The 20,979-nt window shown below is 36.1% G+C and overlaps 1 protein-coding gene across 1 annotated transcript; it reads left to right on the top strand.

Annotated features, from left to right (window-relative positions):
* Positions 1 to 798: 798 nt before the first annotated feature.
* On the top strand, positions 799 to 19,044 carry LOC116181606 (5'-3' exoribonuclease 2 homolog). Its single transcript, XM_031501979.1, has 12 exons — positions 799 to 1,003; positions 1,048 to 1,624; positions 1,698 to 1,856; positions 1,908 to 2,209; positions 6,669 to 6,881; positions 6,931 to 7,211; positions 7,267 to 7,435; positions 7,551 to 7,640; positions 7,693 to 8,021; positions 8,072 to 8,290; positions 8,349 to 8,449; positions 18,680 to 19,044. The coding sequence occupies exons 1-12, from the start codon at positions 929 to 931 to the stop codon at positions 18,949 to 18,951; spliced, it is 2,787 nt and encodes a 928-aa protein (XP_031357839.1). The 5' UTR covers positions 799 to 928; the 3' UTR covers positions 18,952 to 19,044.
* Positions 19,045 to 20,979: the final 1,935 nt, after the last annotated feature.

Raw genomic sequence — 20,979 nt, forward strand, 5'->3', positions numbered from 1 at the left:
CGAACCTTGTATTCATGCTCGTAATCAAACTACACATTGCAACTTTAAGCGCGCACAGCTTCGCGCCGCGCCAAGTTTTCCGACAGATTCGAAAACGTCAACACGACCCAAGTTGCAACAAAACAAAGTGCTGCTCGTCTGGTCCCTTATTCACGTTCGAGCTTTGCATGAATTCATGTTGGGCAATGTTCGTACAGGCAAAGCTCGAAGCGAAGTCCGTACGTGAAGGGCTGCCTGAAGAGATTAAATGTGGAAAATTTTTAGTCCACCTAAAAATACACTATTCGTACTAATTTTTTTGAACTTTCTCTATCATGTCCCCACCCACACACACACATGCACCCTTTATCGTTTTTTGCGCACAAGACACAAAACAAACCTGGCCGGGCGGACCTTTACAAACCTGGATCTACGAACACAAGAATGTAAACAAATATGGCGACCACAGTTGTGACGTCGCACCAATGGCAGGGCGTTTGCAGCTGACGTCATATTTAAAGGGATTCCCAGTAATTGTTTTTACTACCTATTTGTTTAAAAACAAATGATCTTTTTCAAAAATTAGTATTCGCCTCATGTATGGCGTATATAGTACTTGCCACCTGTGCAAATTTTTTGCTAATAACGAAACCTTGCAAGTAGCCCATTCTCTATCTTTAATAATAACAATGAATGATAATTAAGAAAGTTACCAATGCAATCTTAGGCGATCTGGGACACGCTGTATACAATGATTTCACGGTAGGTAAAATGAATTTCGTAGTTCCAGAGGCTCGCCGAGTAGTCACAATGTAATACAACCACACTACAATTTTTCCGCCATGTTTGTATAACCGTATAACCAATACATACTTCCAAAAAATTTCAACAATTTTCCGTATAAGTAATGCTGTTTTTCTTAAATTAACGTGAATTTTATACATACACCATGGGAGTTCCAGCGTTTTTTAGATGGCTGACCAGAAAATATCCCTCAGTTATAGTCCATTGTGTCGAAGAGAAGGTTAGTCTCAGGAAGTCGTCTTCTTTATTTAACTTTGCTTTTAGCCCGTCAGTGTCAGTGGACAGCGCATTCCTATCGACTCTTCACAACCAAATCCCAATGGAGTCGAGTTTGACAATTTGTATCTTGATATGAACGGCATCATTCATCCGTGCACTCATCCCGAAGACAAACCAGCTCCACGTAATGAAGATGAAATGATGGTGGCGATATTTGAAGCGATTGATCGGTTATTTGCGATTGTAAGGCCTAGAAAATTGCTATATATGGCGATTGATGGTGTCGCTCCACGTGCAAAGATGAATCAGCAACGATCAAGGAGATTTCGCGCGTCGAAAGAAGTTGTCGAGAAAGTGAATGAAATTTCTCGTGTACGTGCTGAATTACTATTAAAGGGAATTCATTTACCTTCCGAAAAAGCAAAAGAAGATCATTTTGATTCCAACTGCATTACGCCAGGTACACCATTTATGGATCGTTTATCTACTTGCCTCCATTATTACGTTCATGACAGATTAAATAATGATCCCGGATGGAAGGGTATAAAAGTAATATTGTCAGATGCAAATGTACCTGGTGAAGGTGAACATAAAATTATGGACTTTATCAGAAAACAGCGAGGTATAACATTCAAATGCGGAAGATGCACTGCGTCAAAGCACATCTAATGTGTGAATAACACATTTAATTGCAGCACAACCTGACCACGACCCAAACACTCACCACTGCTTGTGTGGAGCTGATGCCGATTTAATAATGTTAGGGCTTGCAACTCACGAAGTTAATTTCACTATTATTCGTGAAGAATTTAAACCAAACAAACCGAGACCTTGTGAGATCTGCGGTCAGACAGGTAAGTACACTAGGAAAGTAAGTAATTGACGTTCATTTTTTCTTATTACAGGGCATACATTACAAGAATGTACAGGATCTTTAGCGAACGCAGATCCGGAATCGATCGCAATTGGTTCAGAAGTAGAATTCATATTCGTCAGGCTGAATGTGTTGCGTGAATATTTGGAACGAGAATTGGCAATGCAGAATTTGTCCTTTGACTACAATTTTGAGCGGGCTCTGGACGATTGGGTGTTTATGTGTTTCTTTGTGGGTAACGATTTTTTGCCTCACTTGCCCAGCCTTGAAATTCGTGAGGGCGCTATCGATCGATTGGTGGGGTTGTACAAGGACTGCATATATAAAACTGGGGTAAATAAATTTCTTTAGGGCCGATCTTTCATTCTACTGTTAATTTCCATGGAAACAAATATTCTAAGTGAAAAATGAAAGACCAGGTCATAGTCATGAATTGGTTAGTAATAAGTTAGTTTCAAAACTGCTTAAAGGTAGAGATGTTTATTTTTGGCTCTTTTTACCCAAGTGTAAATGGTTACTTTATAAAGGGTGCAGAGAACCATTTCCTTGTTTGCATTATGGGGCTTTCTCGAGGCCTTTCTGCCAAGCTTATAATGTTGCATGTGTTGCGTTCAGGTTACACTGCCCAGGCAAAACCTTGTTAGTCTCTCAGGTGTTCCTTTACAGTCTTAAGGTCAAGTTCTCTTAGTAGTCACAAATATGGCGCCCTTGGTTTTGTGGCTCTTAAGGTTTTAGTGTTGTTTGCGTGTTTCGATCTATCTGCGAAAATGGATAAATCGGGTTGAAGCATGTCTGCTGCATCAGAATGCGTCAGTGCCCTTCCTTTATGCCCGTGCTCACAAATCGTGAACCTACACATGCAAAGTGGAGGCAGACTTCGAAGGGCCAAGACGGATATTCAAAAGAGTTATTGTAGTGGAGAATTAGAGCCCAGTCTTAAAATTTGCTCCAAAATTGTTCTATAGCCGACTATGGGTCTAATTACAGTAGTGTACAGAGTGGTCCAAATTGGGCACGTTCTTATGGAAACGCCTTTTGTCTTCTACCAAAATCAATTATCTTTAATAATAAGAAAGTTATGGGGACTTAATCTAGAAATCAACTAAATTCTAGAAACGCCCCCTAGCGGCCTAACCATTAGAGATAGCTGAATTCTGTTTGCGCCAGTGATTTTTTCTCGTAAAGTAAATGGTGTTTCTGTGATTCAATAGCACTACAACCCACGCCCTCCACCCCATCCACCTTTTTATTTAAGGTTATTTTTCCAAACTCAATTAACTATGTTCATTAAAAAAAAGAAATAATAAAAACAATCATCAATGGGTGTTTTTGATATTGATCTGTCTGTGAATGTTGTGTTTTTATGCTAGTGCAGAAATTTCGTCTTTCAAATGGACTGACAGGTGGGCGAAATGCTAGTAATAACGGAATTTCGTTCTTGAAAAATCCAAAAAATACTGTAAAAAAGAATCATTTTGTTTATTTATTGCATGTATTAAACGAAATGAAGACATTTCTTTTACAGAGGTGATACAACATTGTTAATTGTCTCGCTAACTCCTTTTATTACTATATTCTTTTCCCTTACAAGTCGCTATTCAGAAAACTTATCAATCTTGTTTGTTGAATTTTGTTGTAAGACACAAACTTTATTCTTAAATGAAGAGTTTTCATTCAATAAATGCAATACATTAGATTTGTCATTGTTTATTTCCATGGAATATGGTTTTTAGCATTTCTTTTAATTGTCATATACACTTTGCCAAACAGCTGTTGCTTTAGTCAATGGTAAACTCTAGCCACTAGGAGGAAAACTGTGACAAGATTGCAGAATTTCGATCAGATTGTGGAAAATACGGTCAGGCTGGTCTTGTTGAGGGTATTAGTGCAGTAAGAATGTTTTTTTTTCAATTCATTTCGGAATTATGGCCAAATTTGAGCAAAATTTTCAATTATCTATCAGTTTTGTGTATAAATTTCTTCATTTTTGGTTGTCCCTGTATTTAAAAATTTAATGTGCTTGATCATGATTTTCATAGCGTGACATCATAATGGACCATGATAGACTGATTAGTGATTACATTGCATAGACTCTAAACTGGACTTTGTGTTTATTTATATGAATGATAGGTCCATACTCTCTTATTTTTACACTGTAATATGGAGTAATGACGGGCCCAGGGAAGTCGTCAACTTAGTGTCTTAGATGACACCTACAGGATATTCATATAGCTTTCATCTCCTTTTCCGAGTCGTGCTGAGTAATAGTACGGTCACTGTAGGTAATAGTAGATATTTACAGTATTTCTTTGTGGGCGCGATACACAGGGGGTGGTTGCAATTGATCCACAAAAATTATGTGAAATTTAAACAGTGTTTAAAATTAATCATAGTTTAATATCCATGGTAACCAAAGCTGTCCTTAGCAAATGCGAGGCCTGGAGCGAAACATTTTTTCTTAGCTATTTTTAACAGATTATCTTTTGTTTTAACTTTTTAATTGCACAAATGGCGCGAAATTTGAATTTTGCGTGCATTTTGGGATATCAGTTACCATTTATTACATAATTTGGTGTATTTTGTAAAGTGTATTGATAATTTTTAGAACTTAAAAACTAAACATTGCATCTATTTAACACAATCTCATGTTTACTATAAGCGATTTTTACAAATTTCTAAAAACTGTTTTACAACACCCTGTGTAGGTAGGCACAACATTGTACATAAAATATGTCTACAATGTTTTGATTAAAAAAATTGAATAATTTTGGTTATGGTGGAGTGTAATGGCCCATGACATTCTGTGTACAAGTTCTTGTTGAAAAAAGGGCACAAATAACTTTTTTATGGAATTCAAGTGGTATTTTAGTATTTTCAAAATTGAGTATCTAGTCCAGTCAAAATAGACGTAAAAATACTGACCAAATAACAAAAACTCCGACAGAGCTGAATTTTGGTAGAGACCTTGGATACACCAGTAGAAATAAGGTGCCAAAAGTCCCCATAGATCCCATGTGTGCTAAAAAAGTTATTCAAGGTCAAAGGTCAAAATTTTCGGTTTTTTGGATTTTTGTCGACAACTGTAAGTATTATGAAACGTATAGCTTATAAAAAAATTGTAGCTCATAAAATTATCTACAAAAATAGTTCTTATATTTTTTCTCCTAAGATATCGCCGTTTTAAGGGTTGAAGGATTTACATTCCACATGATATGCAAACAAATACACTGTATATACACAGTCAGGCACCTAATAAGTAAAAGTGCCTATTTGTGTCTCCTGTACTTGTATATGTACCTATAAAATTCAGAGAATATAAACTCCAAAGATACTCAGTCCCTTATCCAGTCCTTTCTACCGCATGGCCTTGATCAAAATCTGCTTACTCTATTGTCCACGCGGCAGACGCTCATAAAGTGCTGTTTTTCAAGTGACTTAAGTGAAATACTGATAGTGTTGAAAGTTCCTTTCGAGAGAACACACGTTTTATTGCTAGCGTCTACTAGTACCAATTAATATTATACAAAAATGTCAAAATTGTGCAATAAACTTTTGACTGAAAGTGAATCTGTTAAGACCAGGTTATGCAGAGCGCGGTCTCCCCATTTGGGCAGAACGCAGAACGCTGCATTTGCCGTTCTATATACTGGCCACACAGAAACCAGTCTAAAGTTGACGATCTAGTCTAAATTTGTCGTTTATCAAGTGTGGTTATCATTTTTTTTTACTTAAATTTTGTAACAGTGTTTTTTGTGAAGTACATTAAGAAATATGTCTATAAATTCTTCCTACAAAGAAGAGGTACAACCGCTCTCTGTTTGACAGGTACAATACATTTAAATAGAATACAAATATCGCAGACCGCACTCTCCCTGCCAGGGCTTTTACAGTTATTAGTTGTGAAATGAAAACTCCAATTGATGCAAGTATCGAAAGAGCTTATTTTGTGGCGATGAAGCGGATGAAGATCCTTCGTCTAGTAAGAAGAATGAGAAGAAGAAGAAGAAATCCAAGAAGACATAACTGTTGAAGTCGAATTTGAAGAGTACGAATCAGATTAACATATTAACAGGAATCAGAACTACAGTTTAAATCACCTATATATTAATTTCAAGGTCAATAATCATCATGCCGTAAAGACAGTATTTTCCCATAAAAATCCGTCATAACAGATCGTCGAGTAGGCTTACCGGGGAAACCACGTTAAAAAACGCGCCAAGTATACTACCTCACCGGCGCGGCGGTGTGGAAATGTGTAGAATGTAACTCATTCAAAGGGCAATATCTTAGGAATGATGATTCTTAAAGAAAAAAGGATCATTTTTGTAGGTCATATACAATTTTTGTCTGAACTACATGCTACATGTGTTTAGCACAAATGGTATCTATGGGGACTTTTGGTACTTTACTTCTACTGGTGTACCCAAGGCCTCTACCAAAACTCAGCTCTGTCGGAGTTTTTGTTATTTGAAATGTCTATTTTGACCGGACTAATCAGATTAAGTTGATGAAGATCATGCTTGTGTAAATACTCGTATATCTCCAAAATGTTATTTTGAGTATTTTCTATTTGATGATCTTGACAAGATGATTGCGTTACCCTATTTCAAGTCACCACGTTGTCATGTAGTCATCTGGTTTTTTTTTTTAAATGAGATCGGGACATCTTTTATAGCTCCCCCCCCCCTGGTGCTGTTTTTTATTTTTTAATAGAAAACAACTCATATCTAAAAATCCTTAAGACCAAAGTAAGCCACATACGCGATATTTATAATAGAAAACTTTGTTTTAGGGGTATGTAACAAATAACGGAGACGTAAATTTGGAAAGAGTACAAATCATAATGTTAGAGCTTGGAAAAGTCGAAGATCAAATTTTCAAAAAAAGACAGGAAAATGAATTGTCCTTTAAGGCTCGCGAGAAAGCAAAAAAGAGGCGCATGGAGGGGTTCAACAGATCTGCACCGGATTGGAGACTCGTCAAGGACACTCAATTTGCACCTTCGGTAAACTTGTGTAATTATTCCAATGTGTTTTTTAATTTCAAATTTCCAGTTGTTGGGACAAGTCCAACCCGTTCGAAATCCACGTCAGGAAGCTTACAACATTCGCAAAGCCGGTATGCACTTTGTACCCGCACAAGATCAAGGAAACTCAAGACAGTCTCAGTCCCAACAGTCAAACCAAGCTGACGAAAGAAGAGGCGTTAAGAGGGCAAGAGAAGAGGACGACGATGACGATCAGGCTCACGATGAGGTTAGACTGTGGGAAGACGGATTTAAAGATCGCTATTATGAGTCCAAATTTGATGTGGGTCCCGATGATTTAGAATTTCGGTATGTATTTACGCGGATCTGCAAGGCTAATTCTTTAACTTGCTCTTTTTTGCAGGTACAATGTCGCCCTGCAGTATGTAAAAGGGTTGTGTTGGGTTCTACGCTATTACTACCAGGGATGTGCTTCTTGGAAATGGTACTTCCCGTATCACTATGCCCCTTTCTCCTCCGATTTTATCAACATTTCCGGTCTTAGTACACAATTTGAGCTTGGCACTGAACCTGTAAGTGGAACAAAAGCTTTAATTTCTTCTAATAATAATCTTGTTACTGCTACAGCAACATTACATCATATGAACCTGTACCTAACCTTGATTATAGTAACTGTGTTATTTCCAGTTCAAACCATTTGAGCAACTTATGAGCGTTTTTCCTGCCGCTAGTCGTCAACATGTACCATCGCCATGGGCGGAGCTTATGACAGATCCGGTATGTGTATCCGTAGCAATGTAAGCAAATAACAAGAATGTTCCCCTTCTAGAATTCCATCATTATTGACTTTTATCCCGAAGATTTTAAGATAGATTTGAACGGTAAAAAGTTCGCGTGGATGGGTGTTGCACTTTTACCTTTCATTGACGAAGACAGGCTACTGCGTACAGTTGCTCCGAAATACAAACTGTTAACAGATGAAGAGAGAAGAAGGAATGTGAGAGGTGATGATAGATTGTACATTGGGCGATGCAATAAGAGTTATTCGTTTGTAAAGGATTTCGTTAAGAGCGGAAACGACACAATTGAGAGTGGTATTACTTTTGATGGTATGCAAGGAACGATACTTTTCTCAAATAATTGCGTACAACAGGATGGGTTATTTATTTCTCCTTTGTGTTTGCCAGTGTACTCATTAACCATTGTAGGTCTTTGGTGTCCCCCATCCCTGGCCTGGACACAATTGAAAATAACACAGTATGCTGTGTGAAGTATCGGGATCCAAAATATCCAGTAGGATACATTTTCCAAGCATGTCGGTTGAAGGGAGCCAAACCGCCTCAGAATGTATTGAAACCTCAAGACTTGGATGCGGAAGCGAGTAGGAATTGGCGACCGATGATAGGAATGGCACCATCAACCGTTAGGTTGGTAGATACATCTAAGTGTGTGACATGTTGTTGTTACACACCGTTAATTTTACAGAGCAACAATTGGCAACGTAGGACACAGGATGCTTAATCACCACGTTCCCAAACCTCCTGGTGCATATGGAAATGTCCCTCCACCAAATTATGACCGACAAGGTAAGTTAATGGGGTTTTGGATGTCTATATCATAAGGAATATCAGGAAGTATATGCTATCCATTTTCACGTTTTTTTAACATTATTATTTAATTCGTTTCCATAAACGTGCGTGTTGAGAAACACACATGCCCTTGGCAAACAGTTACTGTGGTTCTGGTCCTTTTGTCAAGACCTGATACAGTTACAGTGTATGTAACTACGTATCAGTAACATCACTTATATACCTTTGACTGTCAAGTTTTCTGTATTATGTTGTTAAAGCAAGGGTTGGGTAATATGGGGTATGTGTAAGGTCTGGAGCAAAACAGGTAGGTAGGTCATCAGGTCTAGGAAAGTGTTTGTACTCAAGAGGTGCACACAAATGTTAAAGTTGAGAATTAACAGACAGGCGGAAGTCAACATCAATTTGTGTAAAGTGAACCTTTTATTAAAACTATAAATAACATGTAATAACCCAAAAACGCGCAACTCAAAACCAAAAATCAAAACTAACTGAAATTCATGGCACATGAACACATCAAGTAACAAATCTGTCTAGTGATCAGACCTATGTTGTGTTGTAAAAGGAGTTGCTCGAGGATCGGTTAACATAAATAAAACGCAAAAAATGGGGAGAGGGAAATGTGATTAATTATGCTAATTAGAAAAACAAGGAAATTCATATTCAAATCAGGGTTGCCCTCTGTTAATCACACGGGAATAGTTCTAGGGGCTTCATTGATTACAAGGAAGGAAAAATAGAGCTATTGAAAGCCTTTACACTGATATTTAAAATATTGTGCCACCATTTTTCACTGACATGAAATTATTTACTAAGACTGTTATGTAACCTAGCCAGACTTTCACACAAAGGGTAGAGCTTATTTTTTAAAATTTAACTTTGGTAAGGAAATAACTTTGGTATGGCAAATTTGGCGTATAAATCTAAAACTAAAAAAATGAACATCAATTTTATTTAAACAAATGAAAAATTAAAAATTTCTAAAGATCAAACATTCATAATAAATAATAAATTTCTTCCATGGGGATCGCAGTCCCCATTACACTTGCCGCATTGCCACGTTGTATAGCAATACTTATTTTTTGTCTTAAGTAACTAGTAGCTCGGGGTTCTCCAGTAATACTGGCAATACGTTTTCCTAAACACTCCACAAAATTACGAGCCTCTGTGCACCAAGGTCCCAAAGTCTCTACTGCGAAAGGTATAAAAATATGGTTCTGTTCTATAATTGAACTATATTTCCTTATTTTTATACCTGCCGCAGATTCAGCTACTAAAATAACATTCTTTTCTCTAAACAAAAACTTTTAAAACAAAATAAAAATAAATAAATATGGAATATTCAAAATATGTTTAGAACATAGAACCAAATTGGGAACAAATTTTTAGTTGTTGTTGAAACATGCAAACATCGATGCTAAGTAAATAATAAAAACAATTGAAAATAATAATAGCAATAACAATAATAATTGCAATAATAATAAGAATAACAATAATCAATAAATAACCTAAAACAAATGCTGAAAAGGTCAATTTTTATGCAAAAAATATGCATCAAATATATTTATCTATGTTACCTCTACTGTCGAAGTAACCCCGTTTTACGTTACTGTCAATATGATGCAAAAATGCAGAACTTTTTGTAAAGAATACATTTTCTCGAAAAATGAAAGAAAAAATGGTCGATTATAGGTATAATCAACTCATACTGTATATGCACCGCATAGAACTGCAGAACCATTTCTTATGCTTTATGTTAAATGGATCAAGGTAAGTGCATTTTTAATTTTGTTTATTTAGTATTGCACAGTGTAATTGCGTACATTTGGATACAAGAGTCATGAGTTCGAGTCCCGAGTAAGGCATGGTTGTTAGATTTGTGCCACCATGCTCAGAAAAGCCCCGGAAAATATGCGCACTAATTTTGAAATAATTCAGGCTGACCAATAGAAAGTCTGCAAAACGACGCGGTACATTCCGCGCCATAATGATTAATTATTCCGTTTTGACAGTTGACGGTTCACGTTATTTTAGTTTAAACTTTGCTTCTTGTATGTGCTTTATTTTACGTTTTCAGTTTTATACACACTCGTCTTTTTCAAGACGCATATAGCTTGGATCTACGATCTGTAAGGTATGTAATTCCTTTAAAGTGGTTTTAAATTTTGCATCTGAATGTATACGGTCTAAATTTCTATCGGACACGCCCTGTCAGGGACTTTATGAGCGTGGTGCCACTATACTTATAGTCTTATGTGTTGGTACGTGAGACACAATGGGGAAGGGATTTAAATAAAACTTAGAGTTTAAGTGCGTAAGAAAAGACAAGAAAAATGAAATATATTTTTTATTATACTTCATTGAAATCACCTTATTCATAGAACAACAAACTTAGAATGGAAACTCTAATGTAATGTAAAAATGACGCGCCATCTCGTGTATGTTCTCAGCAGCTTTTGCGTGAATGGCGCCAAATTTAAATATTAAAATGTAAGCTACGTCCGCATTATACTGCATTTCTCCGGATCTGTAACAATAACATTGGATTTGACTAGCTGAAACCTAAAAGGTAAATGAATCCAGCCAGTGAAGTCCAATTTTGTTTGTTAGGGATCCAGATAAATTCAGTTTAATGCCGATGCACCTCAACAGTCAGGGGCTTCAAAGAGTACAGACCACTTTATAAGTAACAACTCCAATTAATCCAATCAAGGAGTTATATTTAATTTAATATGGATATACAAGATACAAGATCAACTTCATGGAACTCTACACTTTATGATGCTCTCAAGATCGTTCTAAAAATAAAATATGTAGCAATTTATTACAATTCAATTAGTGTTACCTGCTAAAGATAATGTGCGAACTGCCACACGCTTTAAACCTCTTCGTGTTCCAGGTTCTAAAGCGCAACCAGAAAAATGACGTTCACAAACCAAAAACTTTTGTGTAAATTTCTTCCACATTATGTTCTAAACCAATTCTATAAAAACTTCGGGCTCCATTTTTGGGAAACGTCTTCACAATTTGTCACACAACATTTACGTTTTCGATTTGTATATGCATAATTCATTGTAATAATGAATAGTAATTATACTTAAAGCACAATAAGCTGTCAATCAAAATTCAAAATTCAACTGTCATAATGGCGACACGTACTAAAGTCACTAGATTTAGTAACTTTAACAAGCACGCTAAATATGCGCCATCTATTGAATGTTCTCCAAACTAATTATATTTGTACTCAGTTGTTCCCGTTTACGTTTCCCTTCTAAGTTTTTTGTTCTGGGAGTTGGGACCTTATTTACACCTGTATTAGAAACAATGGTATCTGGCCTTTTCCAGGCTAGCGCACGGAAAAACTTTTCCCCTTTGATTCTTTCCGTGCGCTGAATATAAATACCCAAAATATTGCTTTAAAATACAAATTTACAGGGAAGTAAACTAATTTTCAGAAATTCTATATGCGTTGTAATGTTTCATATGTAAGTATTTTGCGTTTTAATTCGTAGATGTTTGAATATTTATACTCTGTTTTCTAACTAGGAAGACGGATTTAAAAGTTCCCGCAAAAAATCTTAGTTTCTATTGGCTCGCGCTGCGCCCGTTTTACACCCAGGTAAAATTGCTATTGACATGATTTAACTGTCAAATTTAATCGCGATTCTCGTCCGTAACTGTTGTACTTATTTTTGAGTTTTTCTGTGTTCTGAGTCCATTTGCATAAATTTTAACAAAAAAAAACAGTTCTTTTAAGAACATAAGTTGATATTTCGCGTCCTAAGTGTACTGGCATTGGTGATGGATTCAACTCCAAGTACCAGTAAAGCAAGCTTGTCTCCTTTGAAAAAACGTAGTCGCCTAAACTTAGGTCATTTTATCAGTCTCCGAGAAGCAGTTTATTATAAACAAATGTTGTCTGATTCCCGGATATGAATTTTGCTACGCTTGTGTTGAAGATTGCATCTACCAGAGGTAACGTAAATAATGATGTAGCTGGTATATATTTGGTTATTAAAGTGTGACACATATTAGGAATATTATTATTGCACGATCTACAATATACCGGATAATAAAAGAATATCGAAGTACTGGGATTGTTACCCCTTCGAAACGTTCCGGTGGTCATAACGCTGTTGCAAATGTGAGCTCTGACGATTGGCGGAATTGTGTGCAACACGTTACTAAGGAAGACAATAAGATGTGTAGATTGGATGGCCTAATGGACACACTTATAGAACCATTAATTATTTCACTCGGATCGGAGGACAGTGACAGTTTTAGTGAACTTTCGGAAGACGGTGACTAAATCGCTTATACATAAAGCAGTGAACTGTGCTGTTTAATAATATGACTATAATTCCATTGTTCTGAATTTGTTCAATAACTTAACATTTGTTGTAAATTGTAATGTGGATTGTGTAGTATTACAACTGATAAAAACATTTAAAATTATAATTCAAAATAATGTTTCAAAGACCAAAAAATGTATGCAGGATGATTACCTATTATCAATGTATTACCTATTTATTATAATTCGCTTTTAAAAGTATGATGTATGCATAATATAAAGGAGTTCCTACCAAATAATAACCCAAAAGCATAAATCATGAAATCTATCCAAATGTGAAAGAAAATCTCATCACGCAACCCACAATACATGTCTGTATAAAATGAGTCTATTATTTTTGTTACTAGATTCTAGTGACATTTCCAGTGTAAATCAGGTTTTTAAATCCGTCTTCCTAGTTAAAAAACAGAGTATAGATAAACTTCTTTGAGATTTTGTGACATTTTTTGACGTTTCGTCAACCTTATCTGAAATAAACTAATTAAACAAATCGCCTTTGAAATGGTTTGAGAGTAACCATGAAAACGCATTTTCTATAACTGTTACAAAATAAAAATGTTGGCGAGTTTGTTGTTTTTTGTTATCGATTTAAAAGAAGTATAATAAAAAATATCGTTCATTACATGTCCAGAAATGCTTTTTCCGTGCTTGCATGACTTCCCGTGTTCGGCTACGCCACACACGGGAATTTGTCACGCGCGCACGGAAAAAGCCTGCTTTCCGGACTCGTAACGAAATATACTATTACACGCAAAAGGCCAGGAAAAGAAACCATCCTTGGACAACAAAACCTGACGTAATACACAAATACAAGAAATAAGTGCAAGAGAAATACGCAAATCAAACATCTCAAATTGTACAATAAAAATCAGGTATCTACTCAAGTGCAATTAACCAAATTAATAAAAACGAAACACTAGACATCCGAAATTCACATTGAAAACATGAGGAATCATAAATTGCATCTATAATGCTCGTCAGGAGAGAATGCCAGTCATGTTCATTTTCATATTAAACCATACGATTGGAGACCGAGATGTTCTGTGACCGGCATTCTTTCCTGGCGAGACTAATAATTAATAAATGAATAAAAGGTTTTCGCCTTAAGGCGAGTAATTTTAGCGCACTTTCCATGAATTGATCAGGACTTCCTGAAAGGTCATGTAATGTAAGAGAGATGACATTACGCATGCGCACATCTGATTTATCATTATGCCCCATGCTTGTCACCTTTACCAGAAGAATCTTTGGTTAATTTTCAGAAAATATCTATAAAGAAGAAAGATGACATTGCGTAGTCTACGTATGCGCATATCTGATTTTTACAATATGCGATATGCTTACTATTACTAGAAGCGGTTAAAATTTCATAAAAATATCTTCACAAATAAGAATGTTGACATTGGGCAGTTTGCGCATGCGCACATTTTTTTACGATATGCGATATGCTTGTTTTTACTAAAAGTATCTGTGGTTAAAATTTTAATAAATATCTATAAATAAGAAAGTATATTGCGTAGTATGCGCATATTAATCAAGATTTTTCTTGGTAGGGGTGCCAGAGCTGTAAGCTACCGAATGCACAAAGAACGAACTAAATATCTTGAAAACTGTAGTAGTTAAGGCCTCGGACGGACGGAGAAAGTGGCCATAATAGCGCCTTCCAACATGAGTTGGAAAATGCGTTTAAAAAACATCAAAATTGGCATAAGTCTTCTCCAGTGTCGGTTACCATTAATTTAACACAAAAAAGTACAAAACGCAAGCAGTATTCGTGTTAAAGTTGATTACCACAAAAAGAGCCACATCTAAACAGAACAAAATCTCACAATAGCTACAGTCCGCACAATATGATGGATCAACATATAGAGCAAAGAATCGGTACTTCCTCTACGAAATAAATTGTTAGTCATAACATACAGAGGAACATTACAATGTTAATCTACTTCCACGTGAACACATTAATAAGTACTTAATAAAATAATATAAAGACGTAACCTCCTGTACAGTAAAACAAACATGATTCAATAACGGTACACATAAAACAAAGCTGGTAGCGTGCCATACTTCAATAAACAAGTAGCATTCAATGTAAAATGTAGATAATAATAAATTGTGACACGAAATTTAAAGATTGATGGTGAGTGCAAGAAAGATTAAAATTATTACTTGCTGTAATTACACGCTAATACCACCATCGGAATGCCGTTACCGACGCCAACTTTCTGCCAAGGTTCCTGTGAAAAAATCCCTGTTCAACATTTGCGCAAAAAAGATTGAAGTCGAAGACTTTTCACGATTGTGGTATACAGACAACTTTTTAAGGTTCGAAGTTATTAAACTTGCCCTTTAATTTTAAAACACCCTGTAGAAAGGTGATCAAAATTTAAATCATTCGCATGTAGCATCCATAGACATATGCGCATATGTCTATGGTAGCATCACGTCAGTATTGTTGATTTTGGAAAACTTTTTGAAATTCAAGTCAACGGAGCTATAGATACAGAGCGCTAAAAATACACAGTCAAACGTCAAAAATTTTGATAAATCTTGAATAACTTAAAAACCTTTGATGCTAGGTGTAGGGTATCAAACGACGTAGATTTTCATTTAGATTTCAAAAATGCAATGAAATATAGGATGTTCTATTTAAAATAAGAAAGTTGCGATCATGATAATCTTTTCTTTCGATATATCATGAAAAACTATGTTTGTAGGTATGCAAATTGGAAGTCTAAATAATTTTAGGTACCGGGTTGCGTGAAACAGCATGTATAATAATTCACGTGTGCGGTTTTATATTAAAACTAGTAGACCCCACTAACTTCATACCGCTTTTGGAAAATTTCTTTTTTGGATAAGGTAGACGATCGATTCTAGTGACCTAGATCCTAGGTGAATGTTTGTGTATAAACGGAACGGGTGCCGATATGTTGACTCATGTAGAATGCGATTCTGCCTTAAAGATGGTCAGGGCCGGCTCAATACAAAAGTTACGCGTAAGGAAGCACTAAAATTTGTGCCCCTAGTCGCCGCGCTAAAGCCTAAATAATGGGAACTTTTGGCAAGCTACAAGCAGGTTTTAAAAAAATATAGAGGTGATTTATTTATAACATCCAAATATTATTTATCACTCACATTAACACAGTTTATAACAGTGGGAACTATTTATTACTTCGGTGTTGAAATTTTCTTTCCTGAAACGCAATTCGATTTGCTTATATAGCCAACTCGAGTATTCTCAAGTGCTCCTGAATGGTCTTGAACATTCTAGAACAAAACATATCACATTTCCCGGAAAGATTGCATCACATCCGCCTTTGTTCTTTATCGCCGATTACTAATCTTTCATGGCGCCTTGATATCTATCGGGATTTCTGGAATATTCGCTACATAATTTCTTACTATATTAGGAATTTTTTCAATTTATGTTATATCGTGTTCGTTTGATTTTAAAAATAGAAAACGCCGTCGGTGTTTTAGATCCGTGATTTGGCAGTCATTAAATTTGAGTAATTTTGCGCCCCTTCTTGTCTGCATCGTAAGCGGACGGTTACACCGCTTACGCCTAAAGCCGGCCCTGAAGATGGTAGACCTTTCGTCTTTGCATACAGCGTGTACCTAACATTATGCATTGTTGCTTAAATGTTACATCCTGATGTACTTCTCAAGTTATTTTCATAAGCACAAAGTAAACTCAATTGCACTATTCGACGTGTCCTTTATGCAAACATTGGAACAACGATTACACGAAGCTGTATAATCAAAGCTATTAGCCCTAATGAATGATTTTATTGTTGTACATCCTATTGAAGCAAAGCTCTTTCATTGAGACCAAGAAAGTTTTAATAACGAACAAATAGACGTTTTGACAGCTTATATAAAGACTAGGGTCGGTGATGTGTAAGCCTACCCAATAATAATTTTAATGTATGCCACGTGAACATCAACGCACGTGACTCGTAGACGATTGACGTTAATGAATAATATTTAATAATTCTTATTTTGAATCGTGCTAAACAAACTATGGTAAATAGGTAGTTATTTTATTATAAGACATTATTTCTTATTCAATTTGTAAAAAGGGGACAATTACAACAAGCGTAAAGTAACTATATACCAATTTTACACCTAATTTAGTGGTATTTTGTTTACCAAAATCACATCTTGATATTACGTTTAAGCCCGTTTTGGATCATCAAATTTCTGCGTGTAGTTTTACATGTAGTCATTGACGCTTCGTGTAAAACAGGATCTTTGTTGTCAATTCCTACGTGTAAACTTGTACATTCAAAGTAAAATACAAAAAAAGAAAATTTCCTAAACGCATTTTAAACAATAGACAACAGTACATAAAACAGAAGTTTATCATTTACCATTATTTTGTGATTGTAATTAATAGCACAGACAACATAGTATATGTTGTCTGTGTTAATAGGTATAGATTCATCCGCAAAATCGCTCTTATTTTTCCCGTGCGATCCGCTGCCTCGCAGTTTAATTAATAACGGTACACTTATTTAAAGTGACTCATCCATTGCGCTTTTGCGAATGTTTTGTCTATTTTCTGTTTTGTGTCATGGTGCCGTTATGTTATTTTTAGAATTGACCCTTTTTAACATATCTGTATTATTTCTGTTTTATTTGAGGCGAGTTAATAATTTGTTTGTGTTGGTATTGACGTTTAATTAGGCATAAATTGTTCTTGTATGGATTCTTTACGGTTGTATACTTTGTACCAATATGAGTATCGCTGCAGCAAGGTGTAAGAGTAATGTTAAAAGGGGTAGATCTATCATTTATTTCGAGGCAAGTCTACAAATTTTGATGAACGTAAACACCGCGTAATTGGAAAGTAATTAAAACGTCACATATTAATTCCATTATCATTTCCACCAATAATCGTTCATATAATTTATAATGTAAACAGTGAATGCCCGCCTAGTAAAAACAACCAATTTATCCGGCATTGTATAGTTGTTTGCGGATGTGACGCAACAATGACAGCAGTGCCGGCGGCAGAGCGCGTAATTGCAGTCTTTGTATTCCCGTCACCGCCACTGACACGCCTAATTTCACAATCACATCTTCCCCTACGCGTCGCGACCCCCATTTACGTTATTATTATTCTATCGCTACCGATCTGCAGGTAAGATAAGGAATAAAAAGATGATTGTCAACGTTGCGCGTTCTTTTTAGCTTTATCGATTTTAGCAATCTCTACGTGTTTTGCCGCTAGTTTTGATGAGAGAAAAACGATTTCTTAGATTACATTTAACATTATAAGCTACCGGGTCTCTGTGTAAAAGTAAAAGGTAGTTGCGTTACCTAAACGTTCTTGTTAAAGCCAGCGAGGAAAAGTCTGAACTTCGTTTACCATATTTTCTCAAACAAACATTTTGTAAAGCAGATTCTGTTGCTTTGTAATGTTATTTGACGTGTATTTTTATTATTTCACCATTCTCGAATACTTTGCGATTCACTAGAATAAAATGGAGGAAAAAACAATTACGAAATGTTGTTCATAATGGAGATCCAATCTCTTTTTTCCGACCTAATGCACCGCGATGGCGCTGTTATTTTACCACTATTTTGCTTTTGGAGGATGAGGTCGAGATTGTAACGGGCTAGTTGCATAAAATAAACTTGAATGTCTACGACACTGGCAAAAATCCCAATATAACATGTAATTTTCTATTTACCCACGGCTAGCTCAGTAAAAAAAATGTGTTATATACCCCTCACTTTGCGGAATTTTGGCCCTTCTAAGATCTGAACGTCTAATGTTCTGATGCGATGGAACTTAAATAAACAAGTTAAAAGACGTCATATATGATTCGTAATCGTAATAATCTAATATGTAATTTTTGTTGCAGGTAATAATCGCGGTGGCTACAATAACCGAAACAGATACGAATCTGGTAATAATTACCAACAGCGCGGCAGCGGATACAGTGGCGGTAACCGAAACAGCGGTTTCGGTGGCAGCAATTATCAGAACTACAATAATTATAATCAAAGAGGTGGAAATCACAGGCAAAATAATTATAATAACAACAATCGAAATGACGATAGGCGTCAGGATAGACCGCCTGGACCGTATAGAGACCAATACGTGTCATCGAACAGATATAACTATTCCCGATAGTAAACAATTTTAAGTCAATACACGGTTTGCAAACAATATGATGCATACAAATTAAAATAAGATATTTTGTAATAAAAATATTACTACCTGGTAGTTTAGCGAGTTTCACTTTTATATGTTTGTAGTGTTCACACAGACTTTTGTGTGTGGAATCGTGTATAGAGCCATAGTTTTTACTATCTTTGAATTTTTCATTTAGTGTATTAAATTCGTTTTTATGGTTTATGAACCAATCAGAGGTGTGTAAATTATAAACATTTGAATATGTATTGTTTAGGTCAACAAAAATAAATATACTTGTTTGGTAATATTATGTTCTGTCTGGTCCCTGTCTGCCCAGTCTGCAAATACGAGTAATAGCATTTTTAATTATTTAGGCATATTTATTAGACTATAGGCATATTAGGATTCTCAGATGAAAGTTTAGCTATAGTTTTTATTTTTTTTACCCTTGATGCTTTTTGGGTCGCTACTCGCTAGACAAGGATTTTTAAGTTTGCAGGCAACAATTTGGTCAGGAAGTGTTTTTTCGCGCTCGCTTTTCCTCCTTCAGCGCCTTGGAAATGATATAGAAAAAGAAATGTCAGGTCTTAACACTACGTACAATTGTGGCAGCGTAGAGCGATTTTATTGAGTCCCAATAACGAGGGAAGGTGAATCTCAGTTCTACTTCCATGTTGAATGGTCCGCCCTGAAGCGTAGTTGCGAGATCTATCTCGATTGTGCCGTTGTTGCAGGATCCCTCACAGATTGGTGCAATCAAAGCCTACTTTTTTTTACAGTTAAATTTTTTCGCAGGTCTTAACGCATCTGCATAAGACCAGACGAAGCGGTTCGCGGTAGGAGCAGGGGATTGTAGAGAGATGATCGATTCCAGGCAATTTGTTGCTCGTTTCCAACTCCAATCGTCGATATTTTTCTTAACTCCCAGCGATTGTTGGACTTGCTGATACGCCCTAAAATTGTGCTGTGTGGCAGTGCAACTGTTTTTGAAGAGATCTTAAAAGCCGCCTTATAATTAGTGTACCCTAGCCCAGACGGTTTCATTCCTTTTGTAACCGTACCCGTTGACCAGCAAACTGTCTTTTAATTCTGCAATGCTTTCTGGGGTTGTCTCACACACTTACAACGTCGGCAAGATGAGAGTTTTTGGTAACAGTTTTTACAAACGTCAATTTGTGCATGTAGTTGACAGTTTGGCCGATTTTGAAAATTTATGTGTTTCTCTGTATCTCCGGATGGTTTAGAATAGATTCACAATTGGGCCGGATCGGATTATAGGATTTTTGATTTTTTTTAAACTTCTTTTTCCATTGATGTCGCACTCTGCTATTTCGATAGATAGGTACCTAAATGCGCCAAATCATTTGCGTCGTACCGTGTCGATGTGTTTCCACTTTTTTACATTTTGTACGCTGGGTTTCCGTTAAGATATCCGTCAATATCGAGCGTACGAAGGCGCGGAGGAAAATCTAGTCATACATTACTTTTCACTCAACGGTTATACATAAAAATTGTTCATTAAATCATTTACAGATACGCATAAACTTTGCCGTAATTCTTAGGCTGGACAGTACATACCAAATTTGGCCATTTATAATATTAATTTATGATTGATGGCAGAAACATAAACTTAGACCAATTATACTTAATGCACATTTTCTATCTGTATAAACCAAGCGGCGCGGCGGAAGCTATTTTTTCGCGCTTTTGAGGAAAACTTTTACGTTGTTTTTCCCAGATAACATCTATAAATGAAGTTTGAACAATTTCCAAAATTGAGATAAGTTCGTAAACTTATAAGGTAGTACCCGTAGTAGCATGCTATCGATGTTTACTTTTTTGATAGATGATTAATGGGCGGGAGGCTCTTTACACCAGGGACGTCACAAGTCATGTGCGGGCCCTGGTGCAACACCAAACATACCGCATACGGGCCCGCTCGGCAAAGGCGCCGACTTTTGAAAATTCCAGGGGGGCACAACAACCCCACTAAAAACTTGACACAAAGATAATTTATATTTCTGT

Source organism: Photinus pyralis, unplaced genomic scaffold (assembly GCF_008802855.1).
Source record: "Photinus pyralis isolate 1611_PpyrPB1 unplaced genomic scaffold, Ppyr1.3 Ppyr1.4_unclustered_Scaffold1279, whole genome shotgun sequence".
Classification (NCBI taxonomy): Eukaryota; Metazoa; Arthropoda; class Insecta; order Coleoptera; family Lampyridae; genus Photinus; species Photinus pyralis.

What these genes read in the sequence shown, in the direction of transcription:
- LOC116181606 (XM_031501979.1), top strand. Translation starts at nt 929, where the DNA reads ATGGGAGTTCCAGCGTTTTTTAGATGGCTGACCAGAAAATATCCCTCA. An exon ending in ACTGCATATATAAAACTGGG is followed by an intron (nt 2,210 to 6,668) that starts GTAAATAAATTT and finishes ACTTTGTTTTAG; the next exon opens with GGGTATGTAACAAATAACGG. An exon ending in ATGGCACCATCAACCGTTAG is followed by an intron (nt 8,291 to 8,348) that starts GTTGGTAGATAC and finishes TTAATTTTACAG; the next exon opens with AGCAACAATTGGCAACGTAG.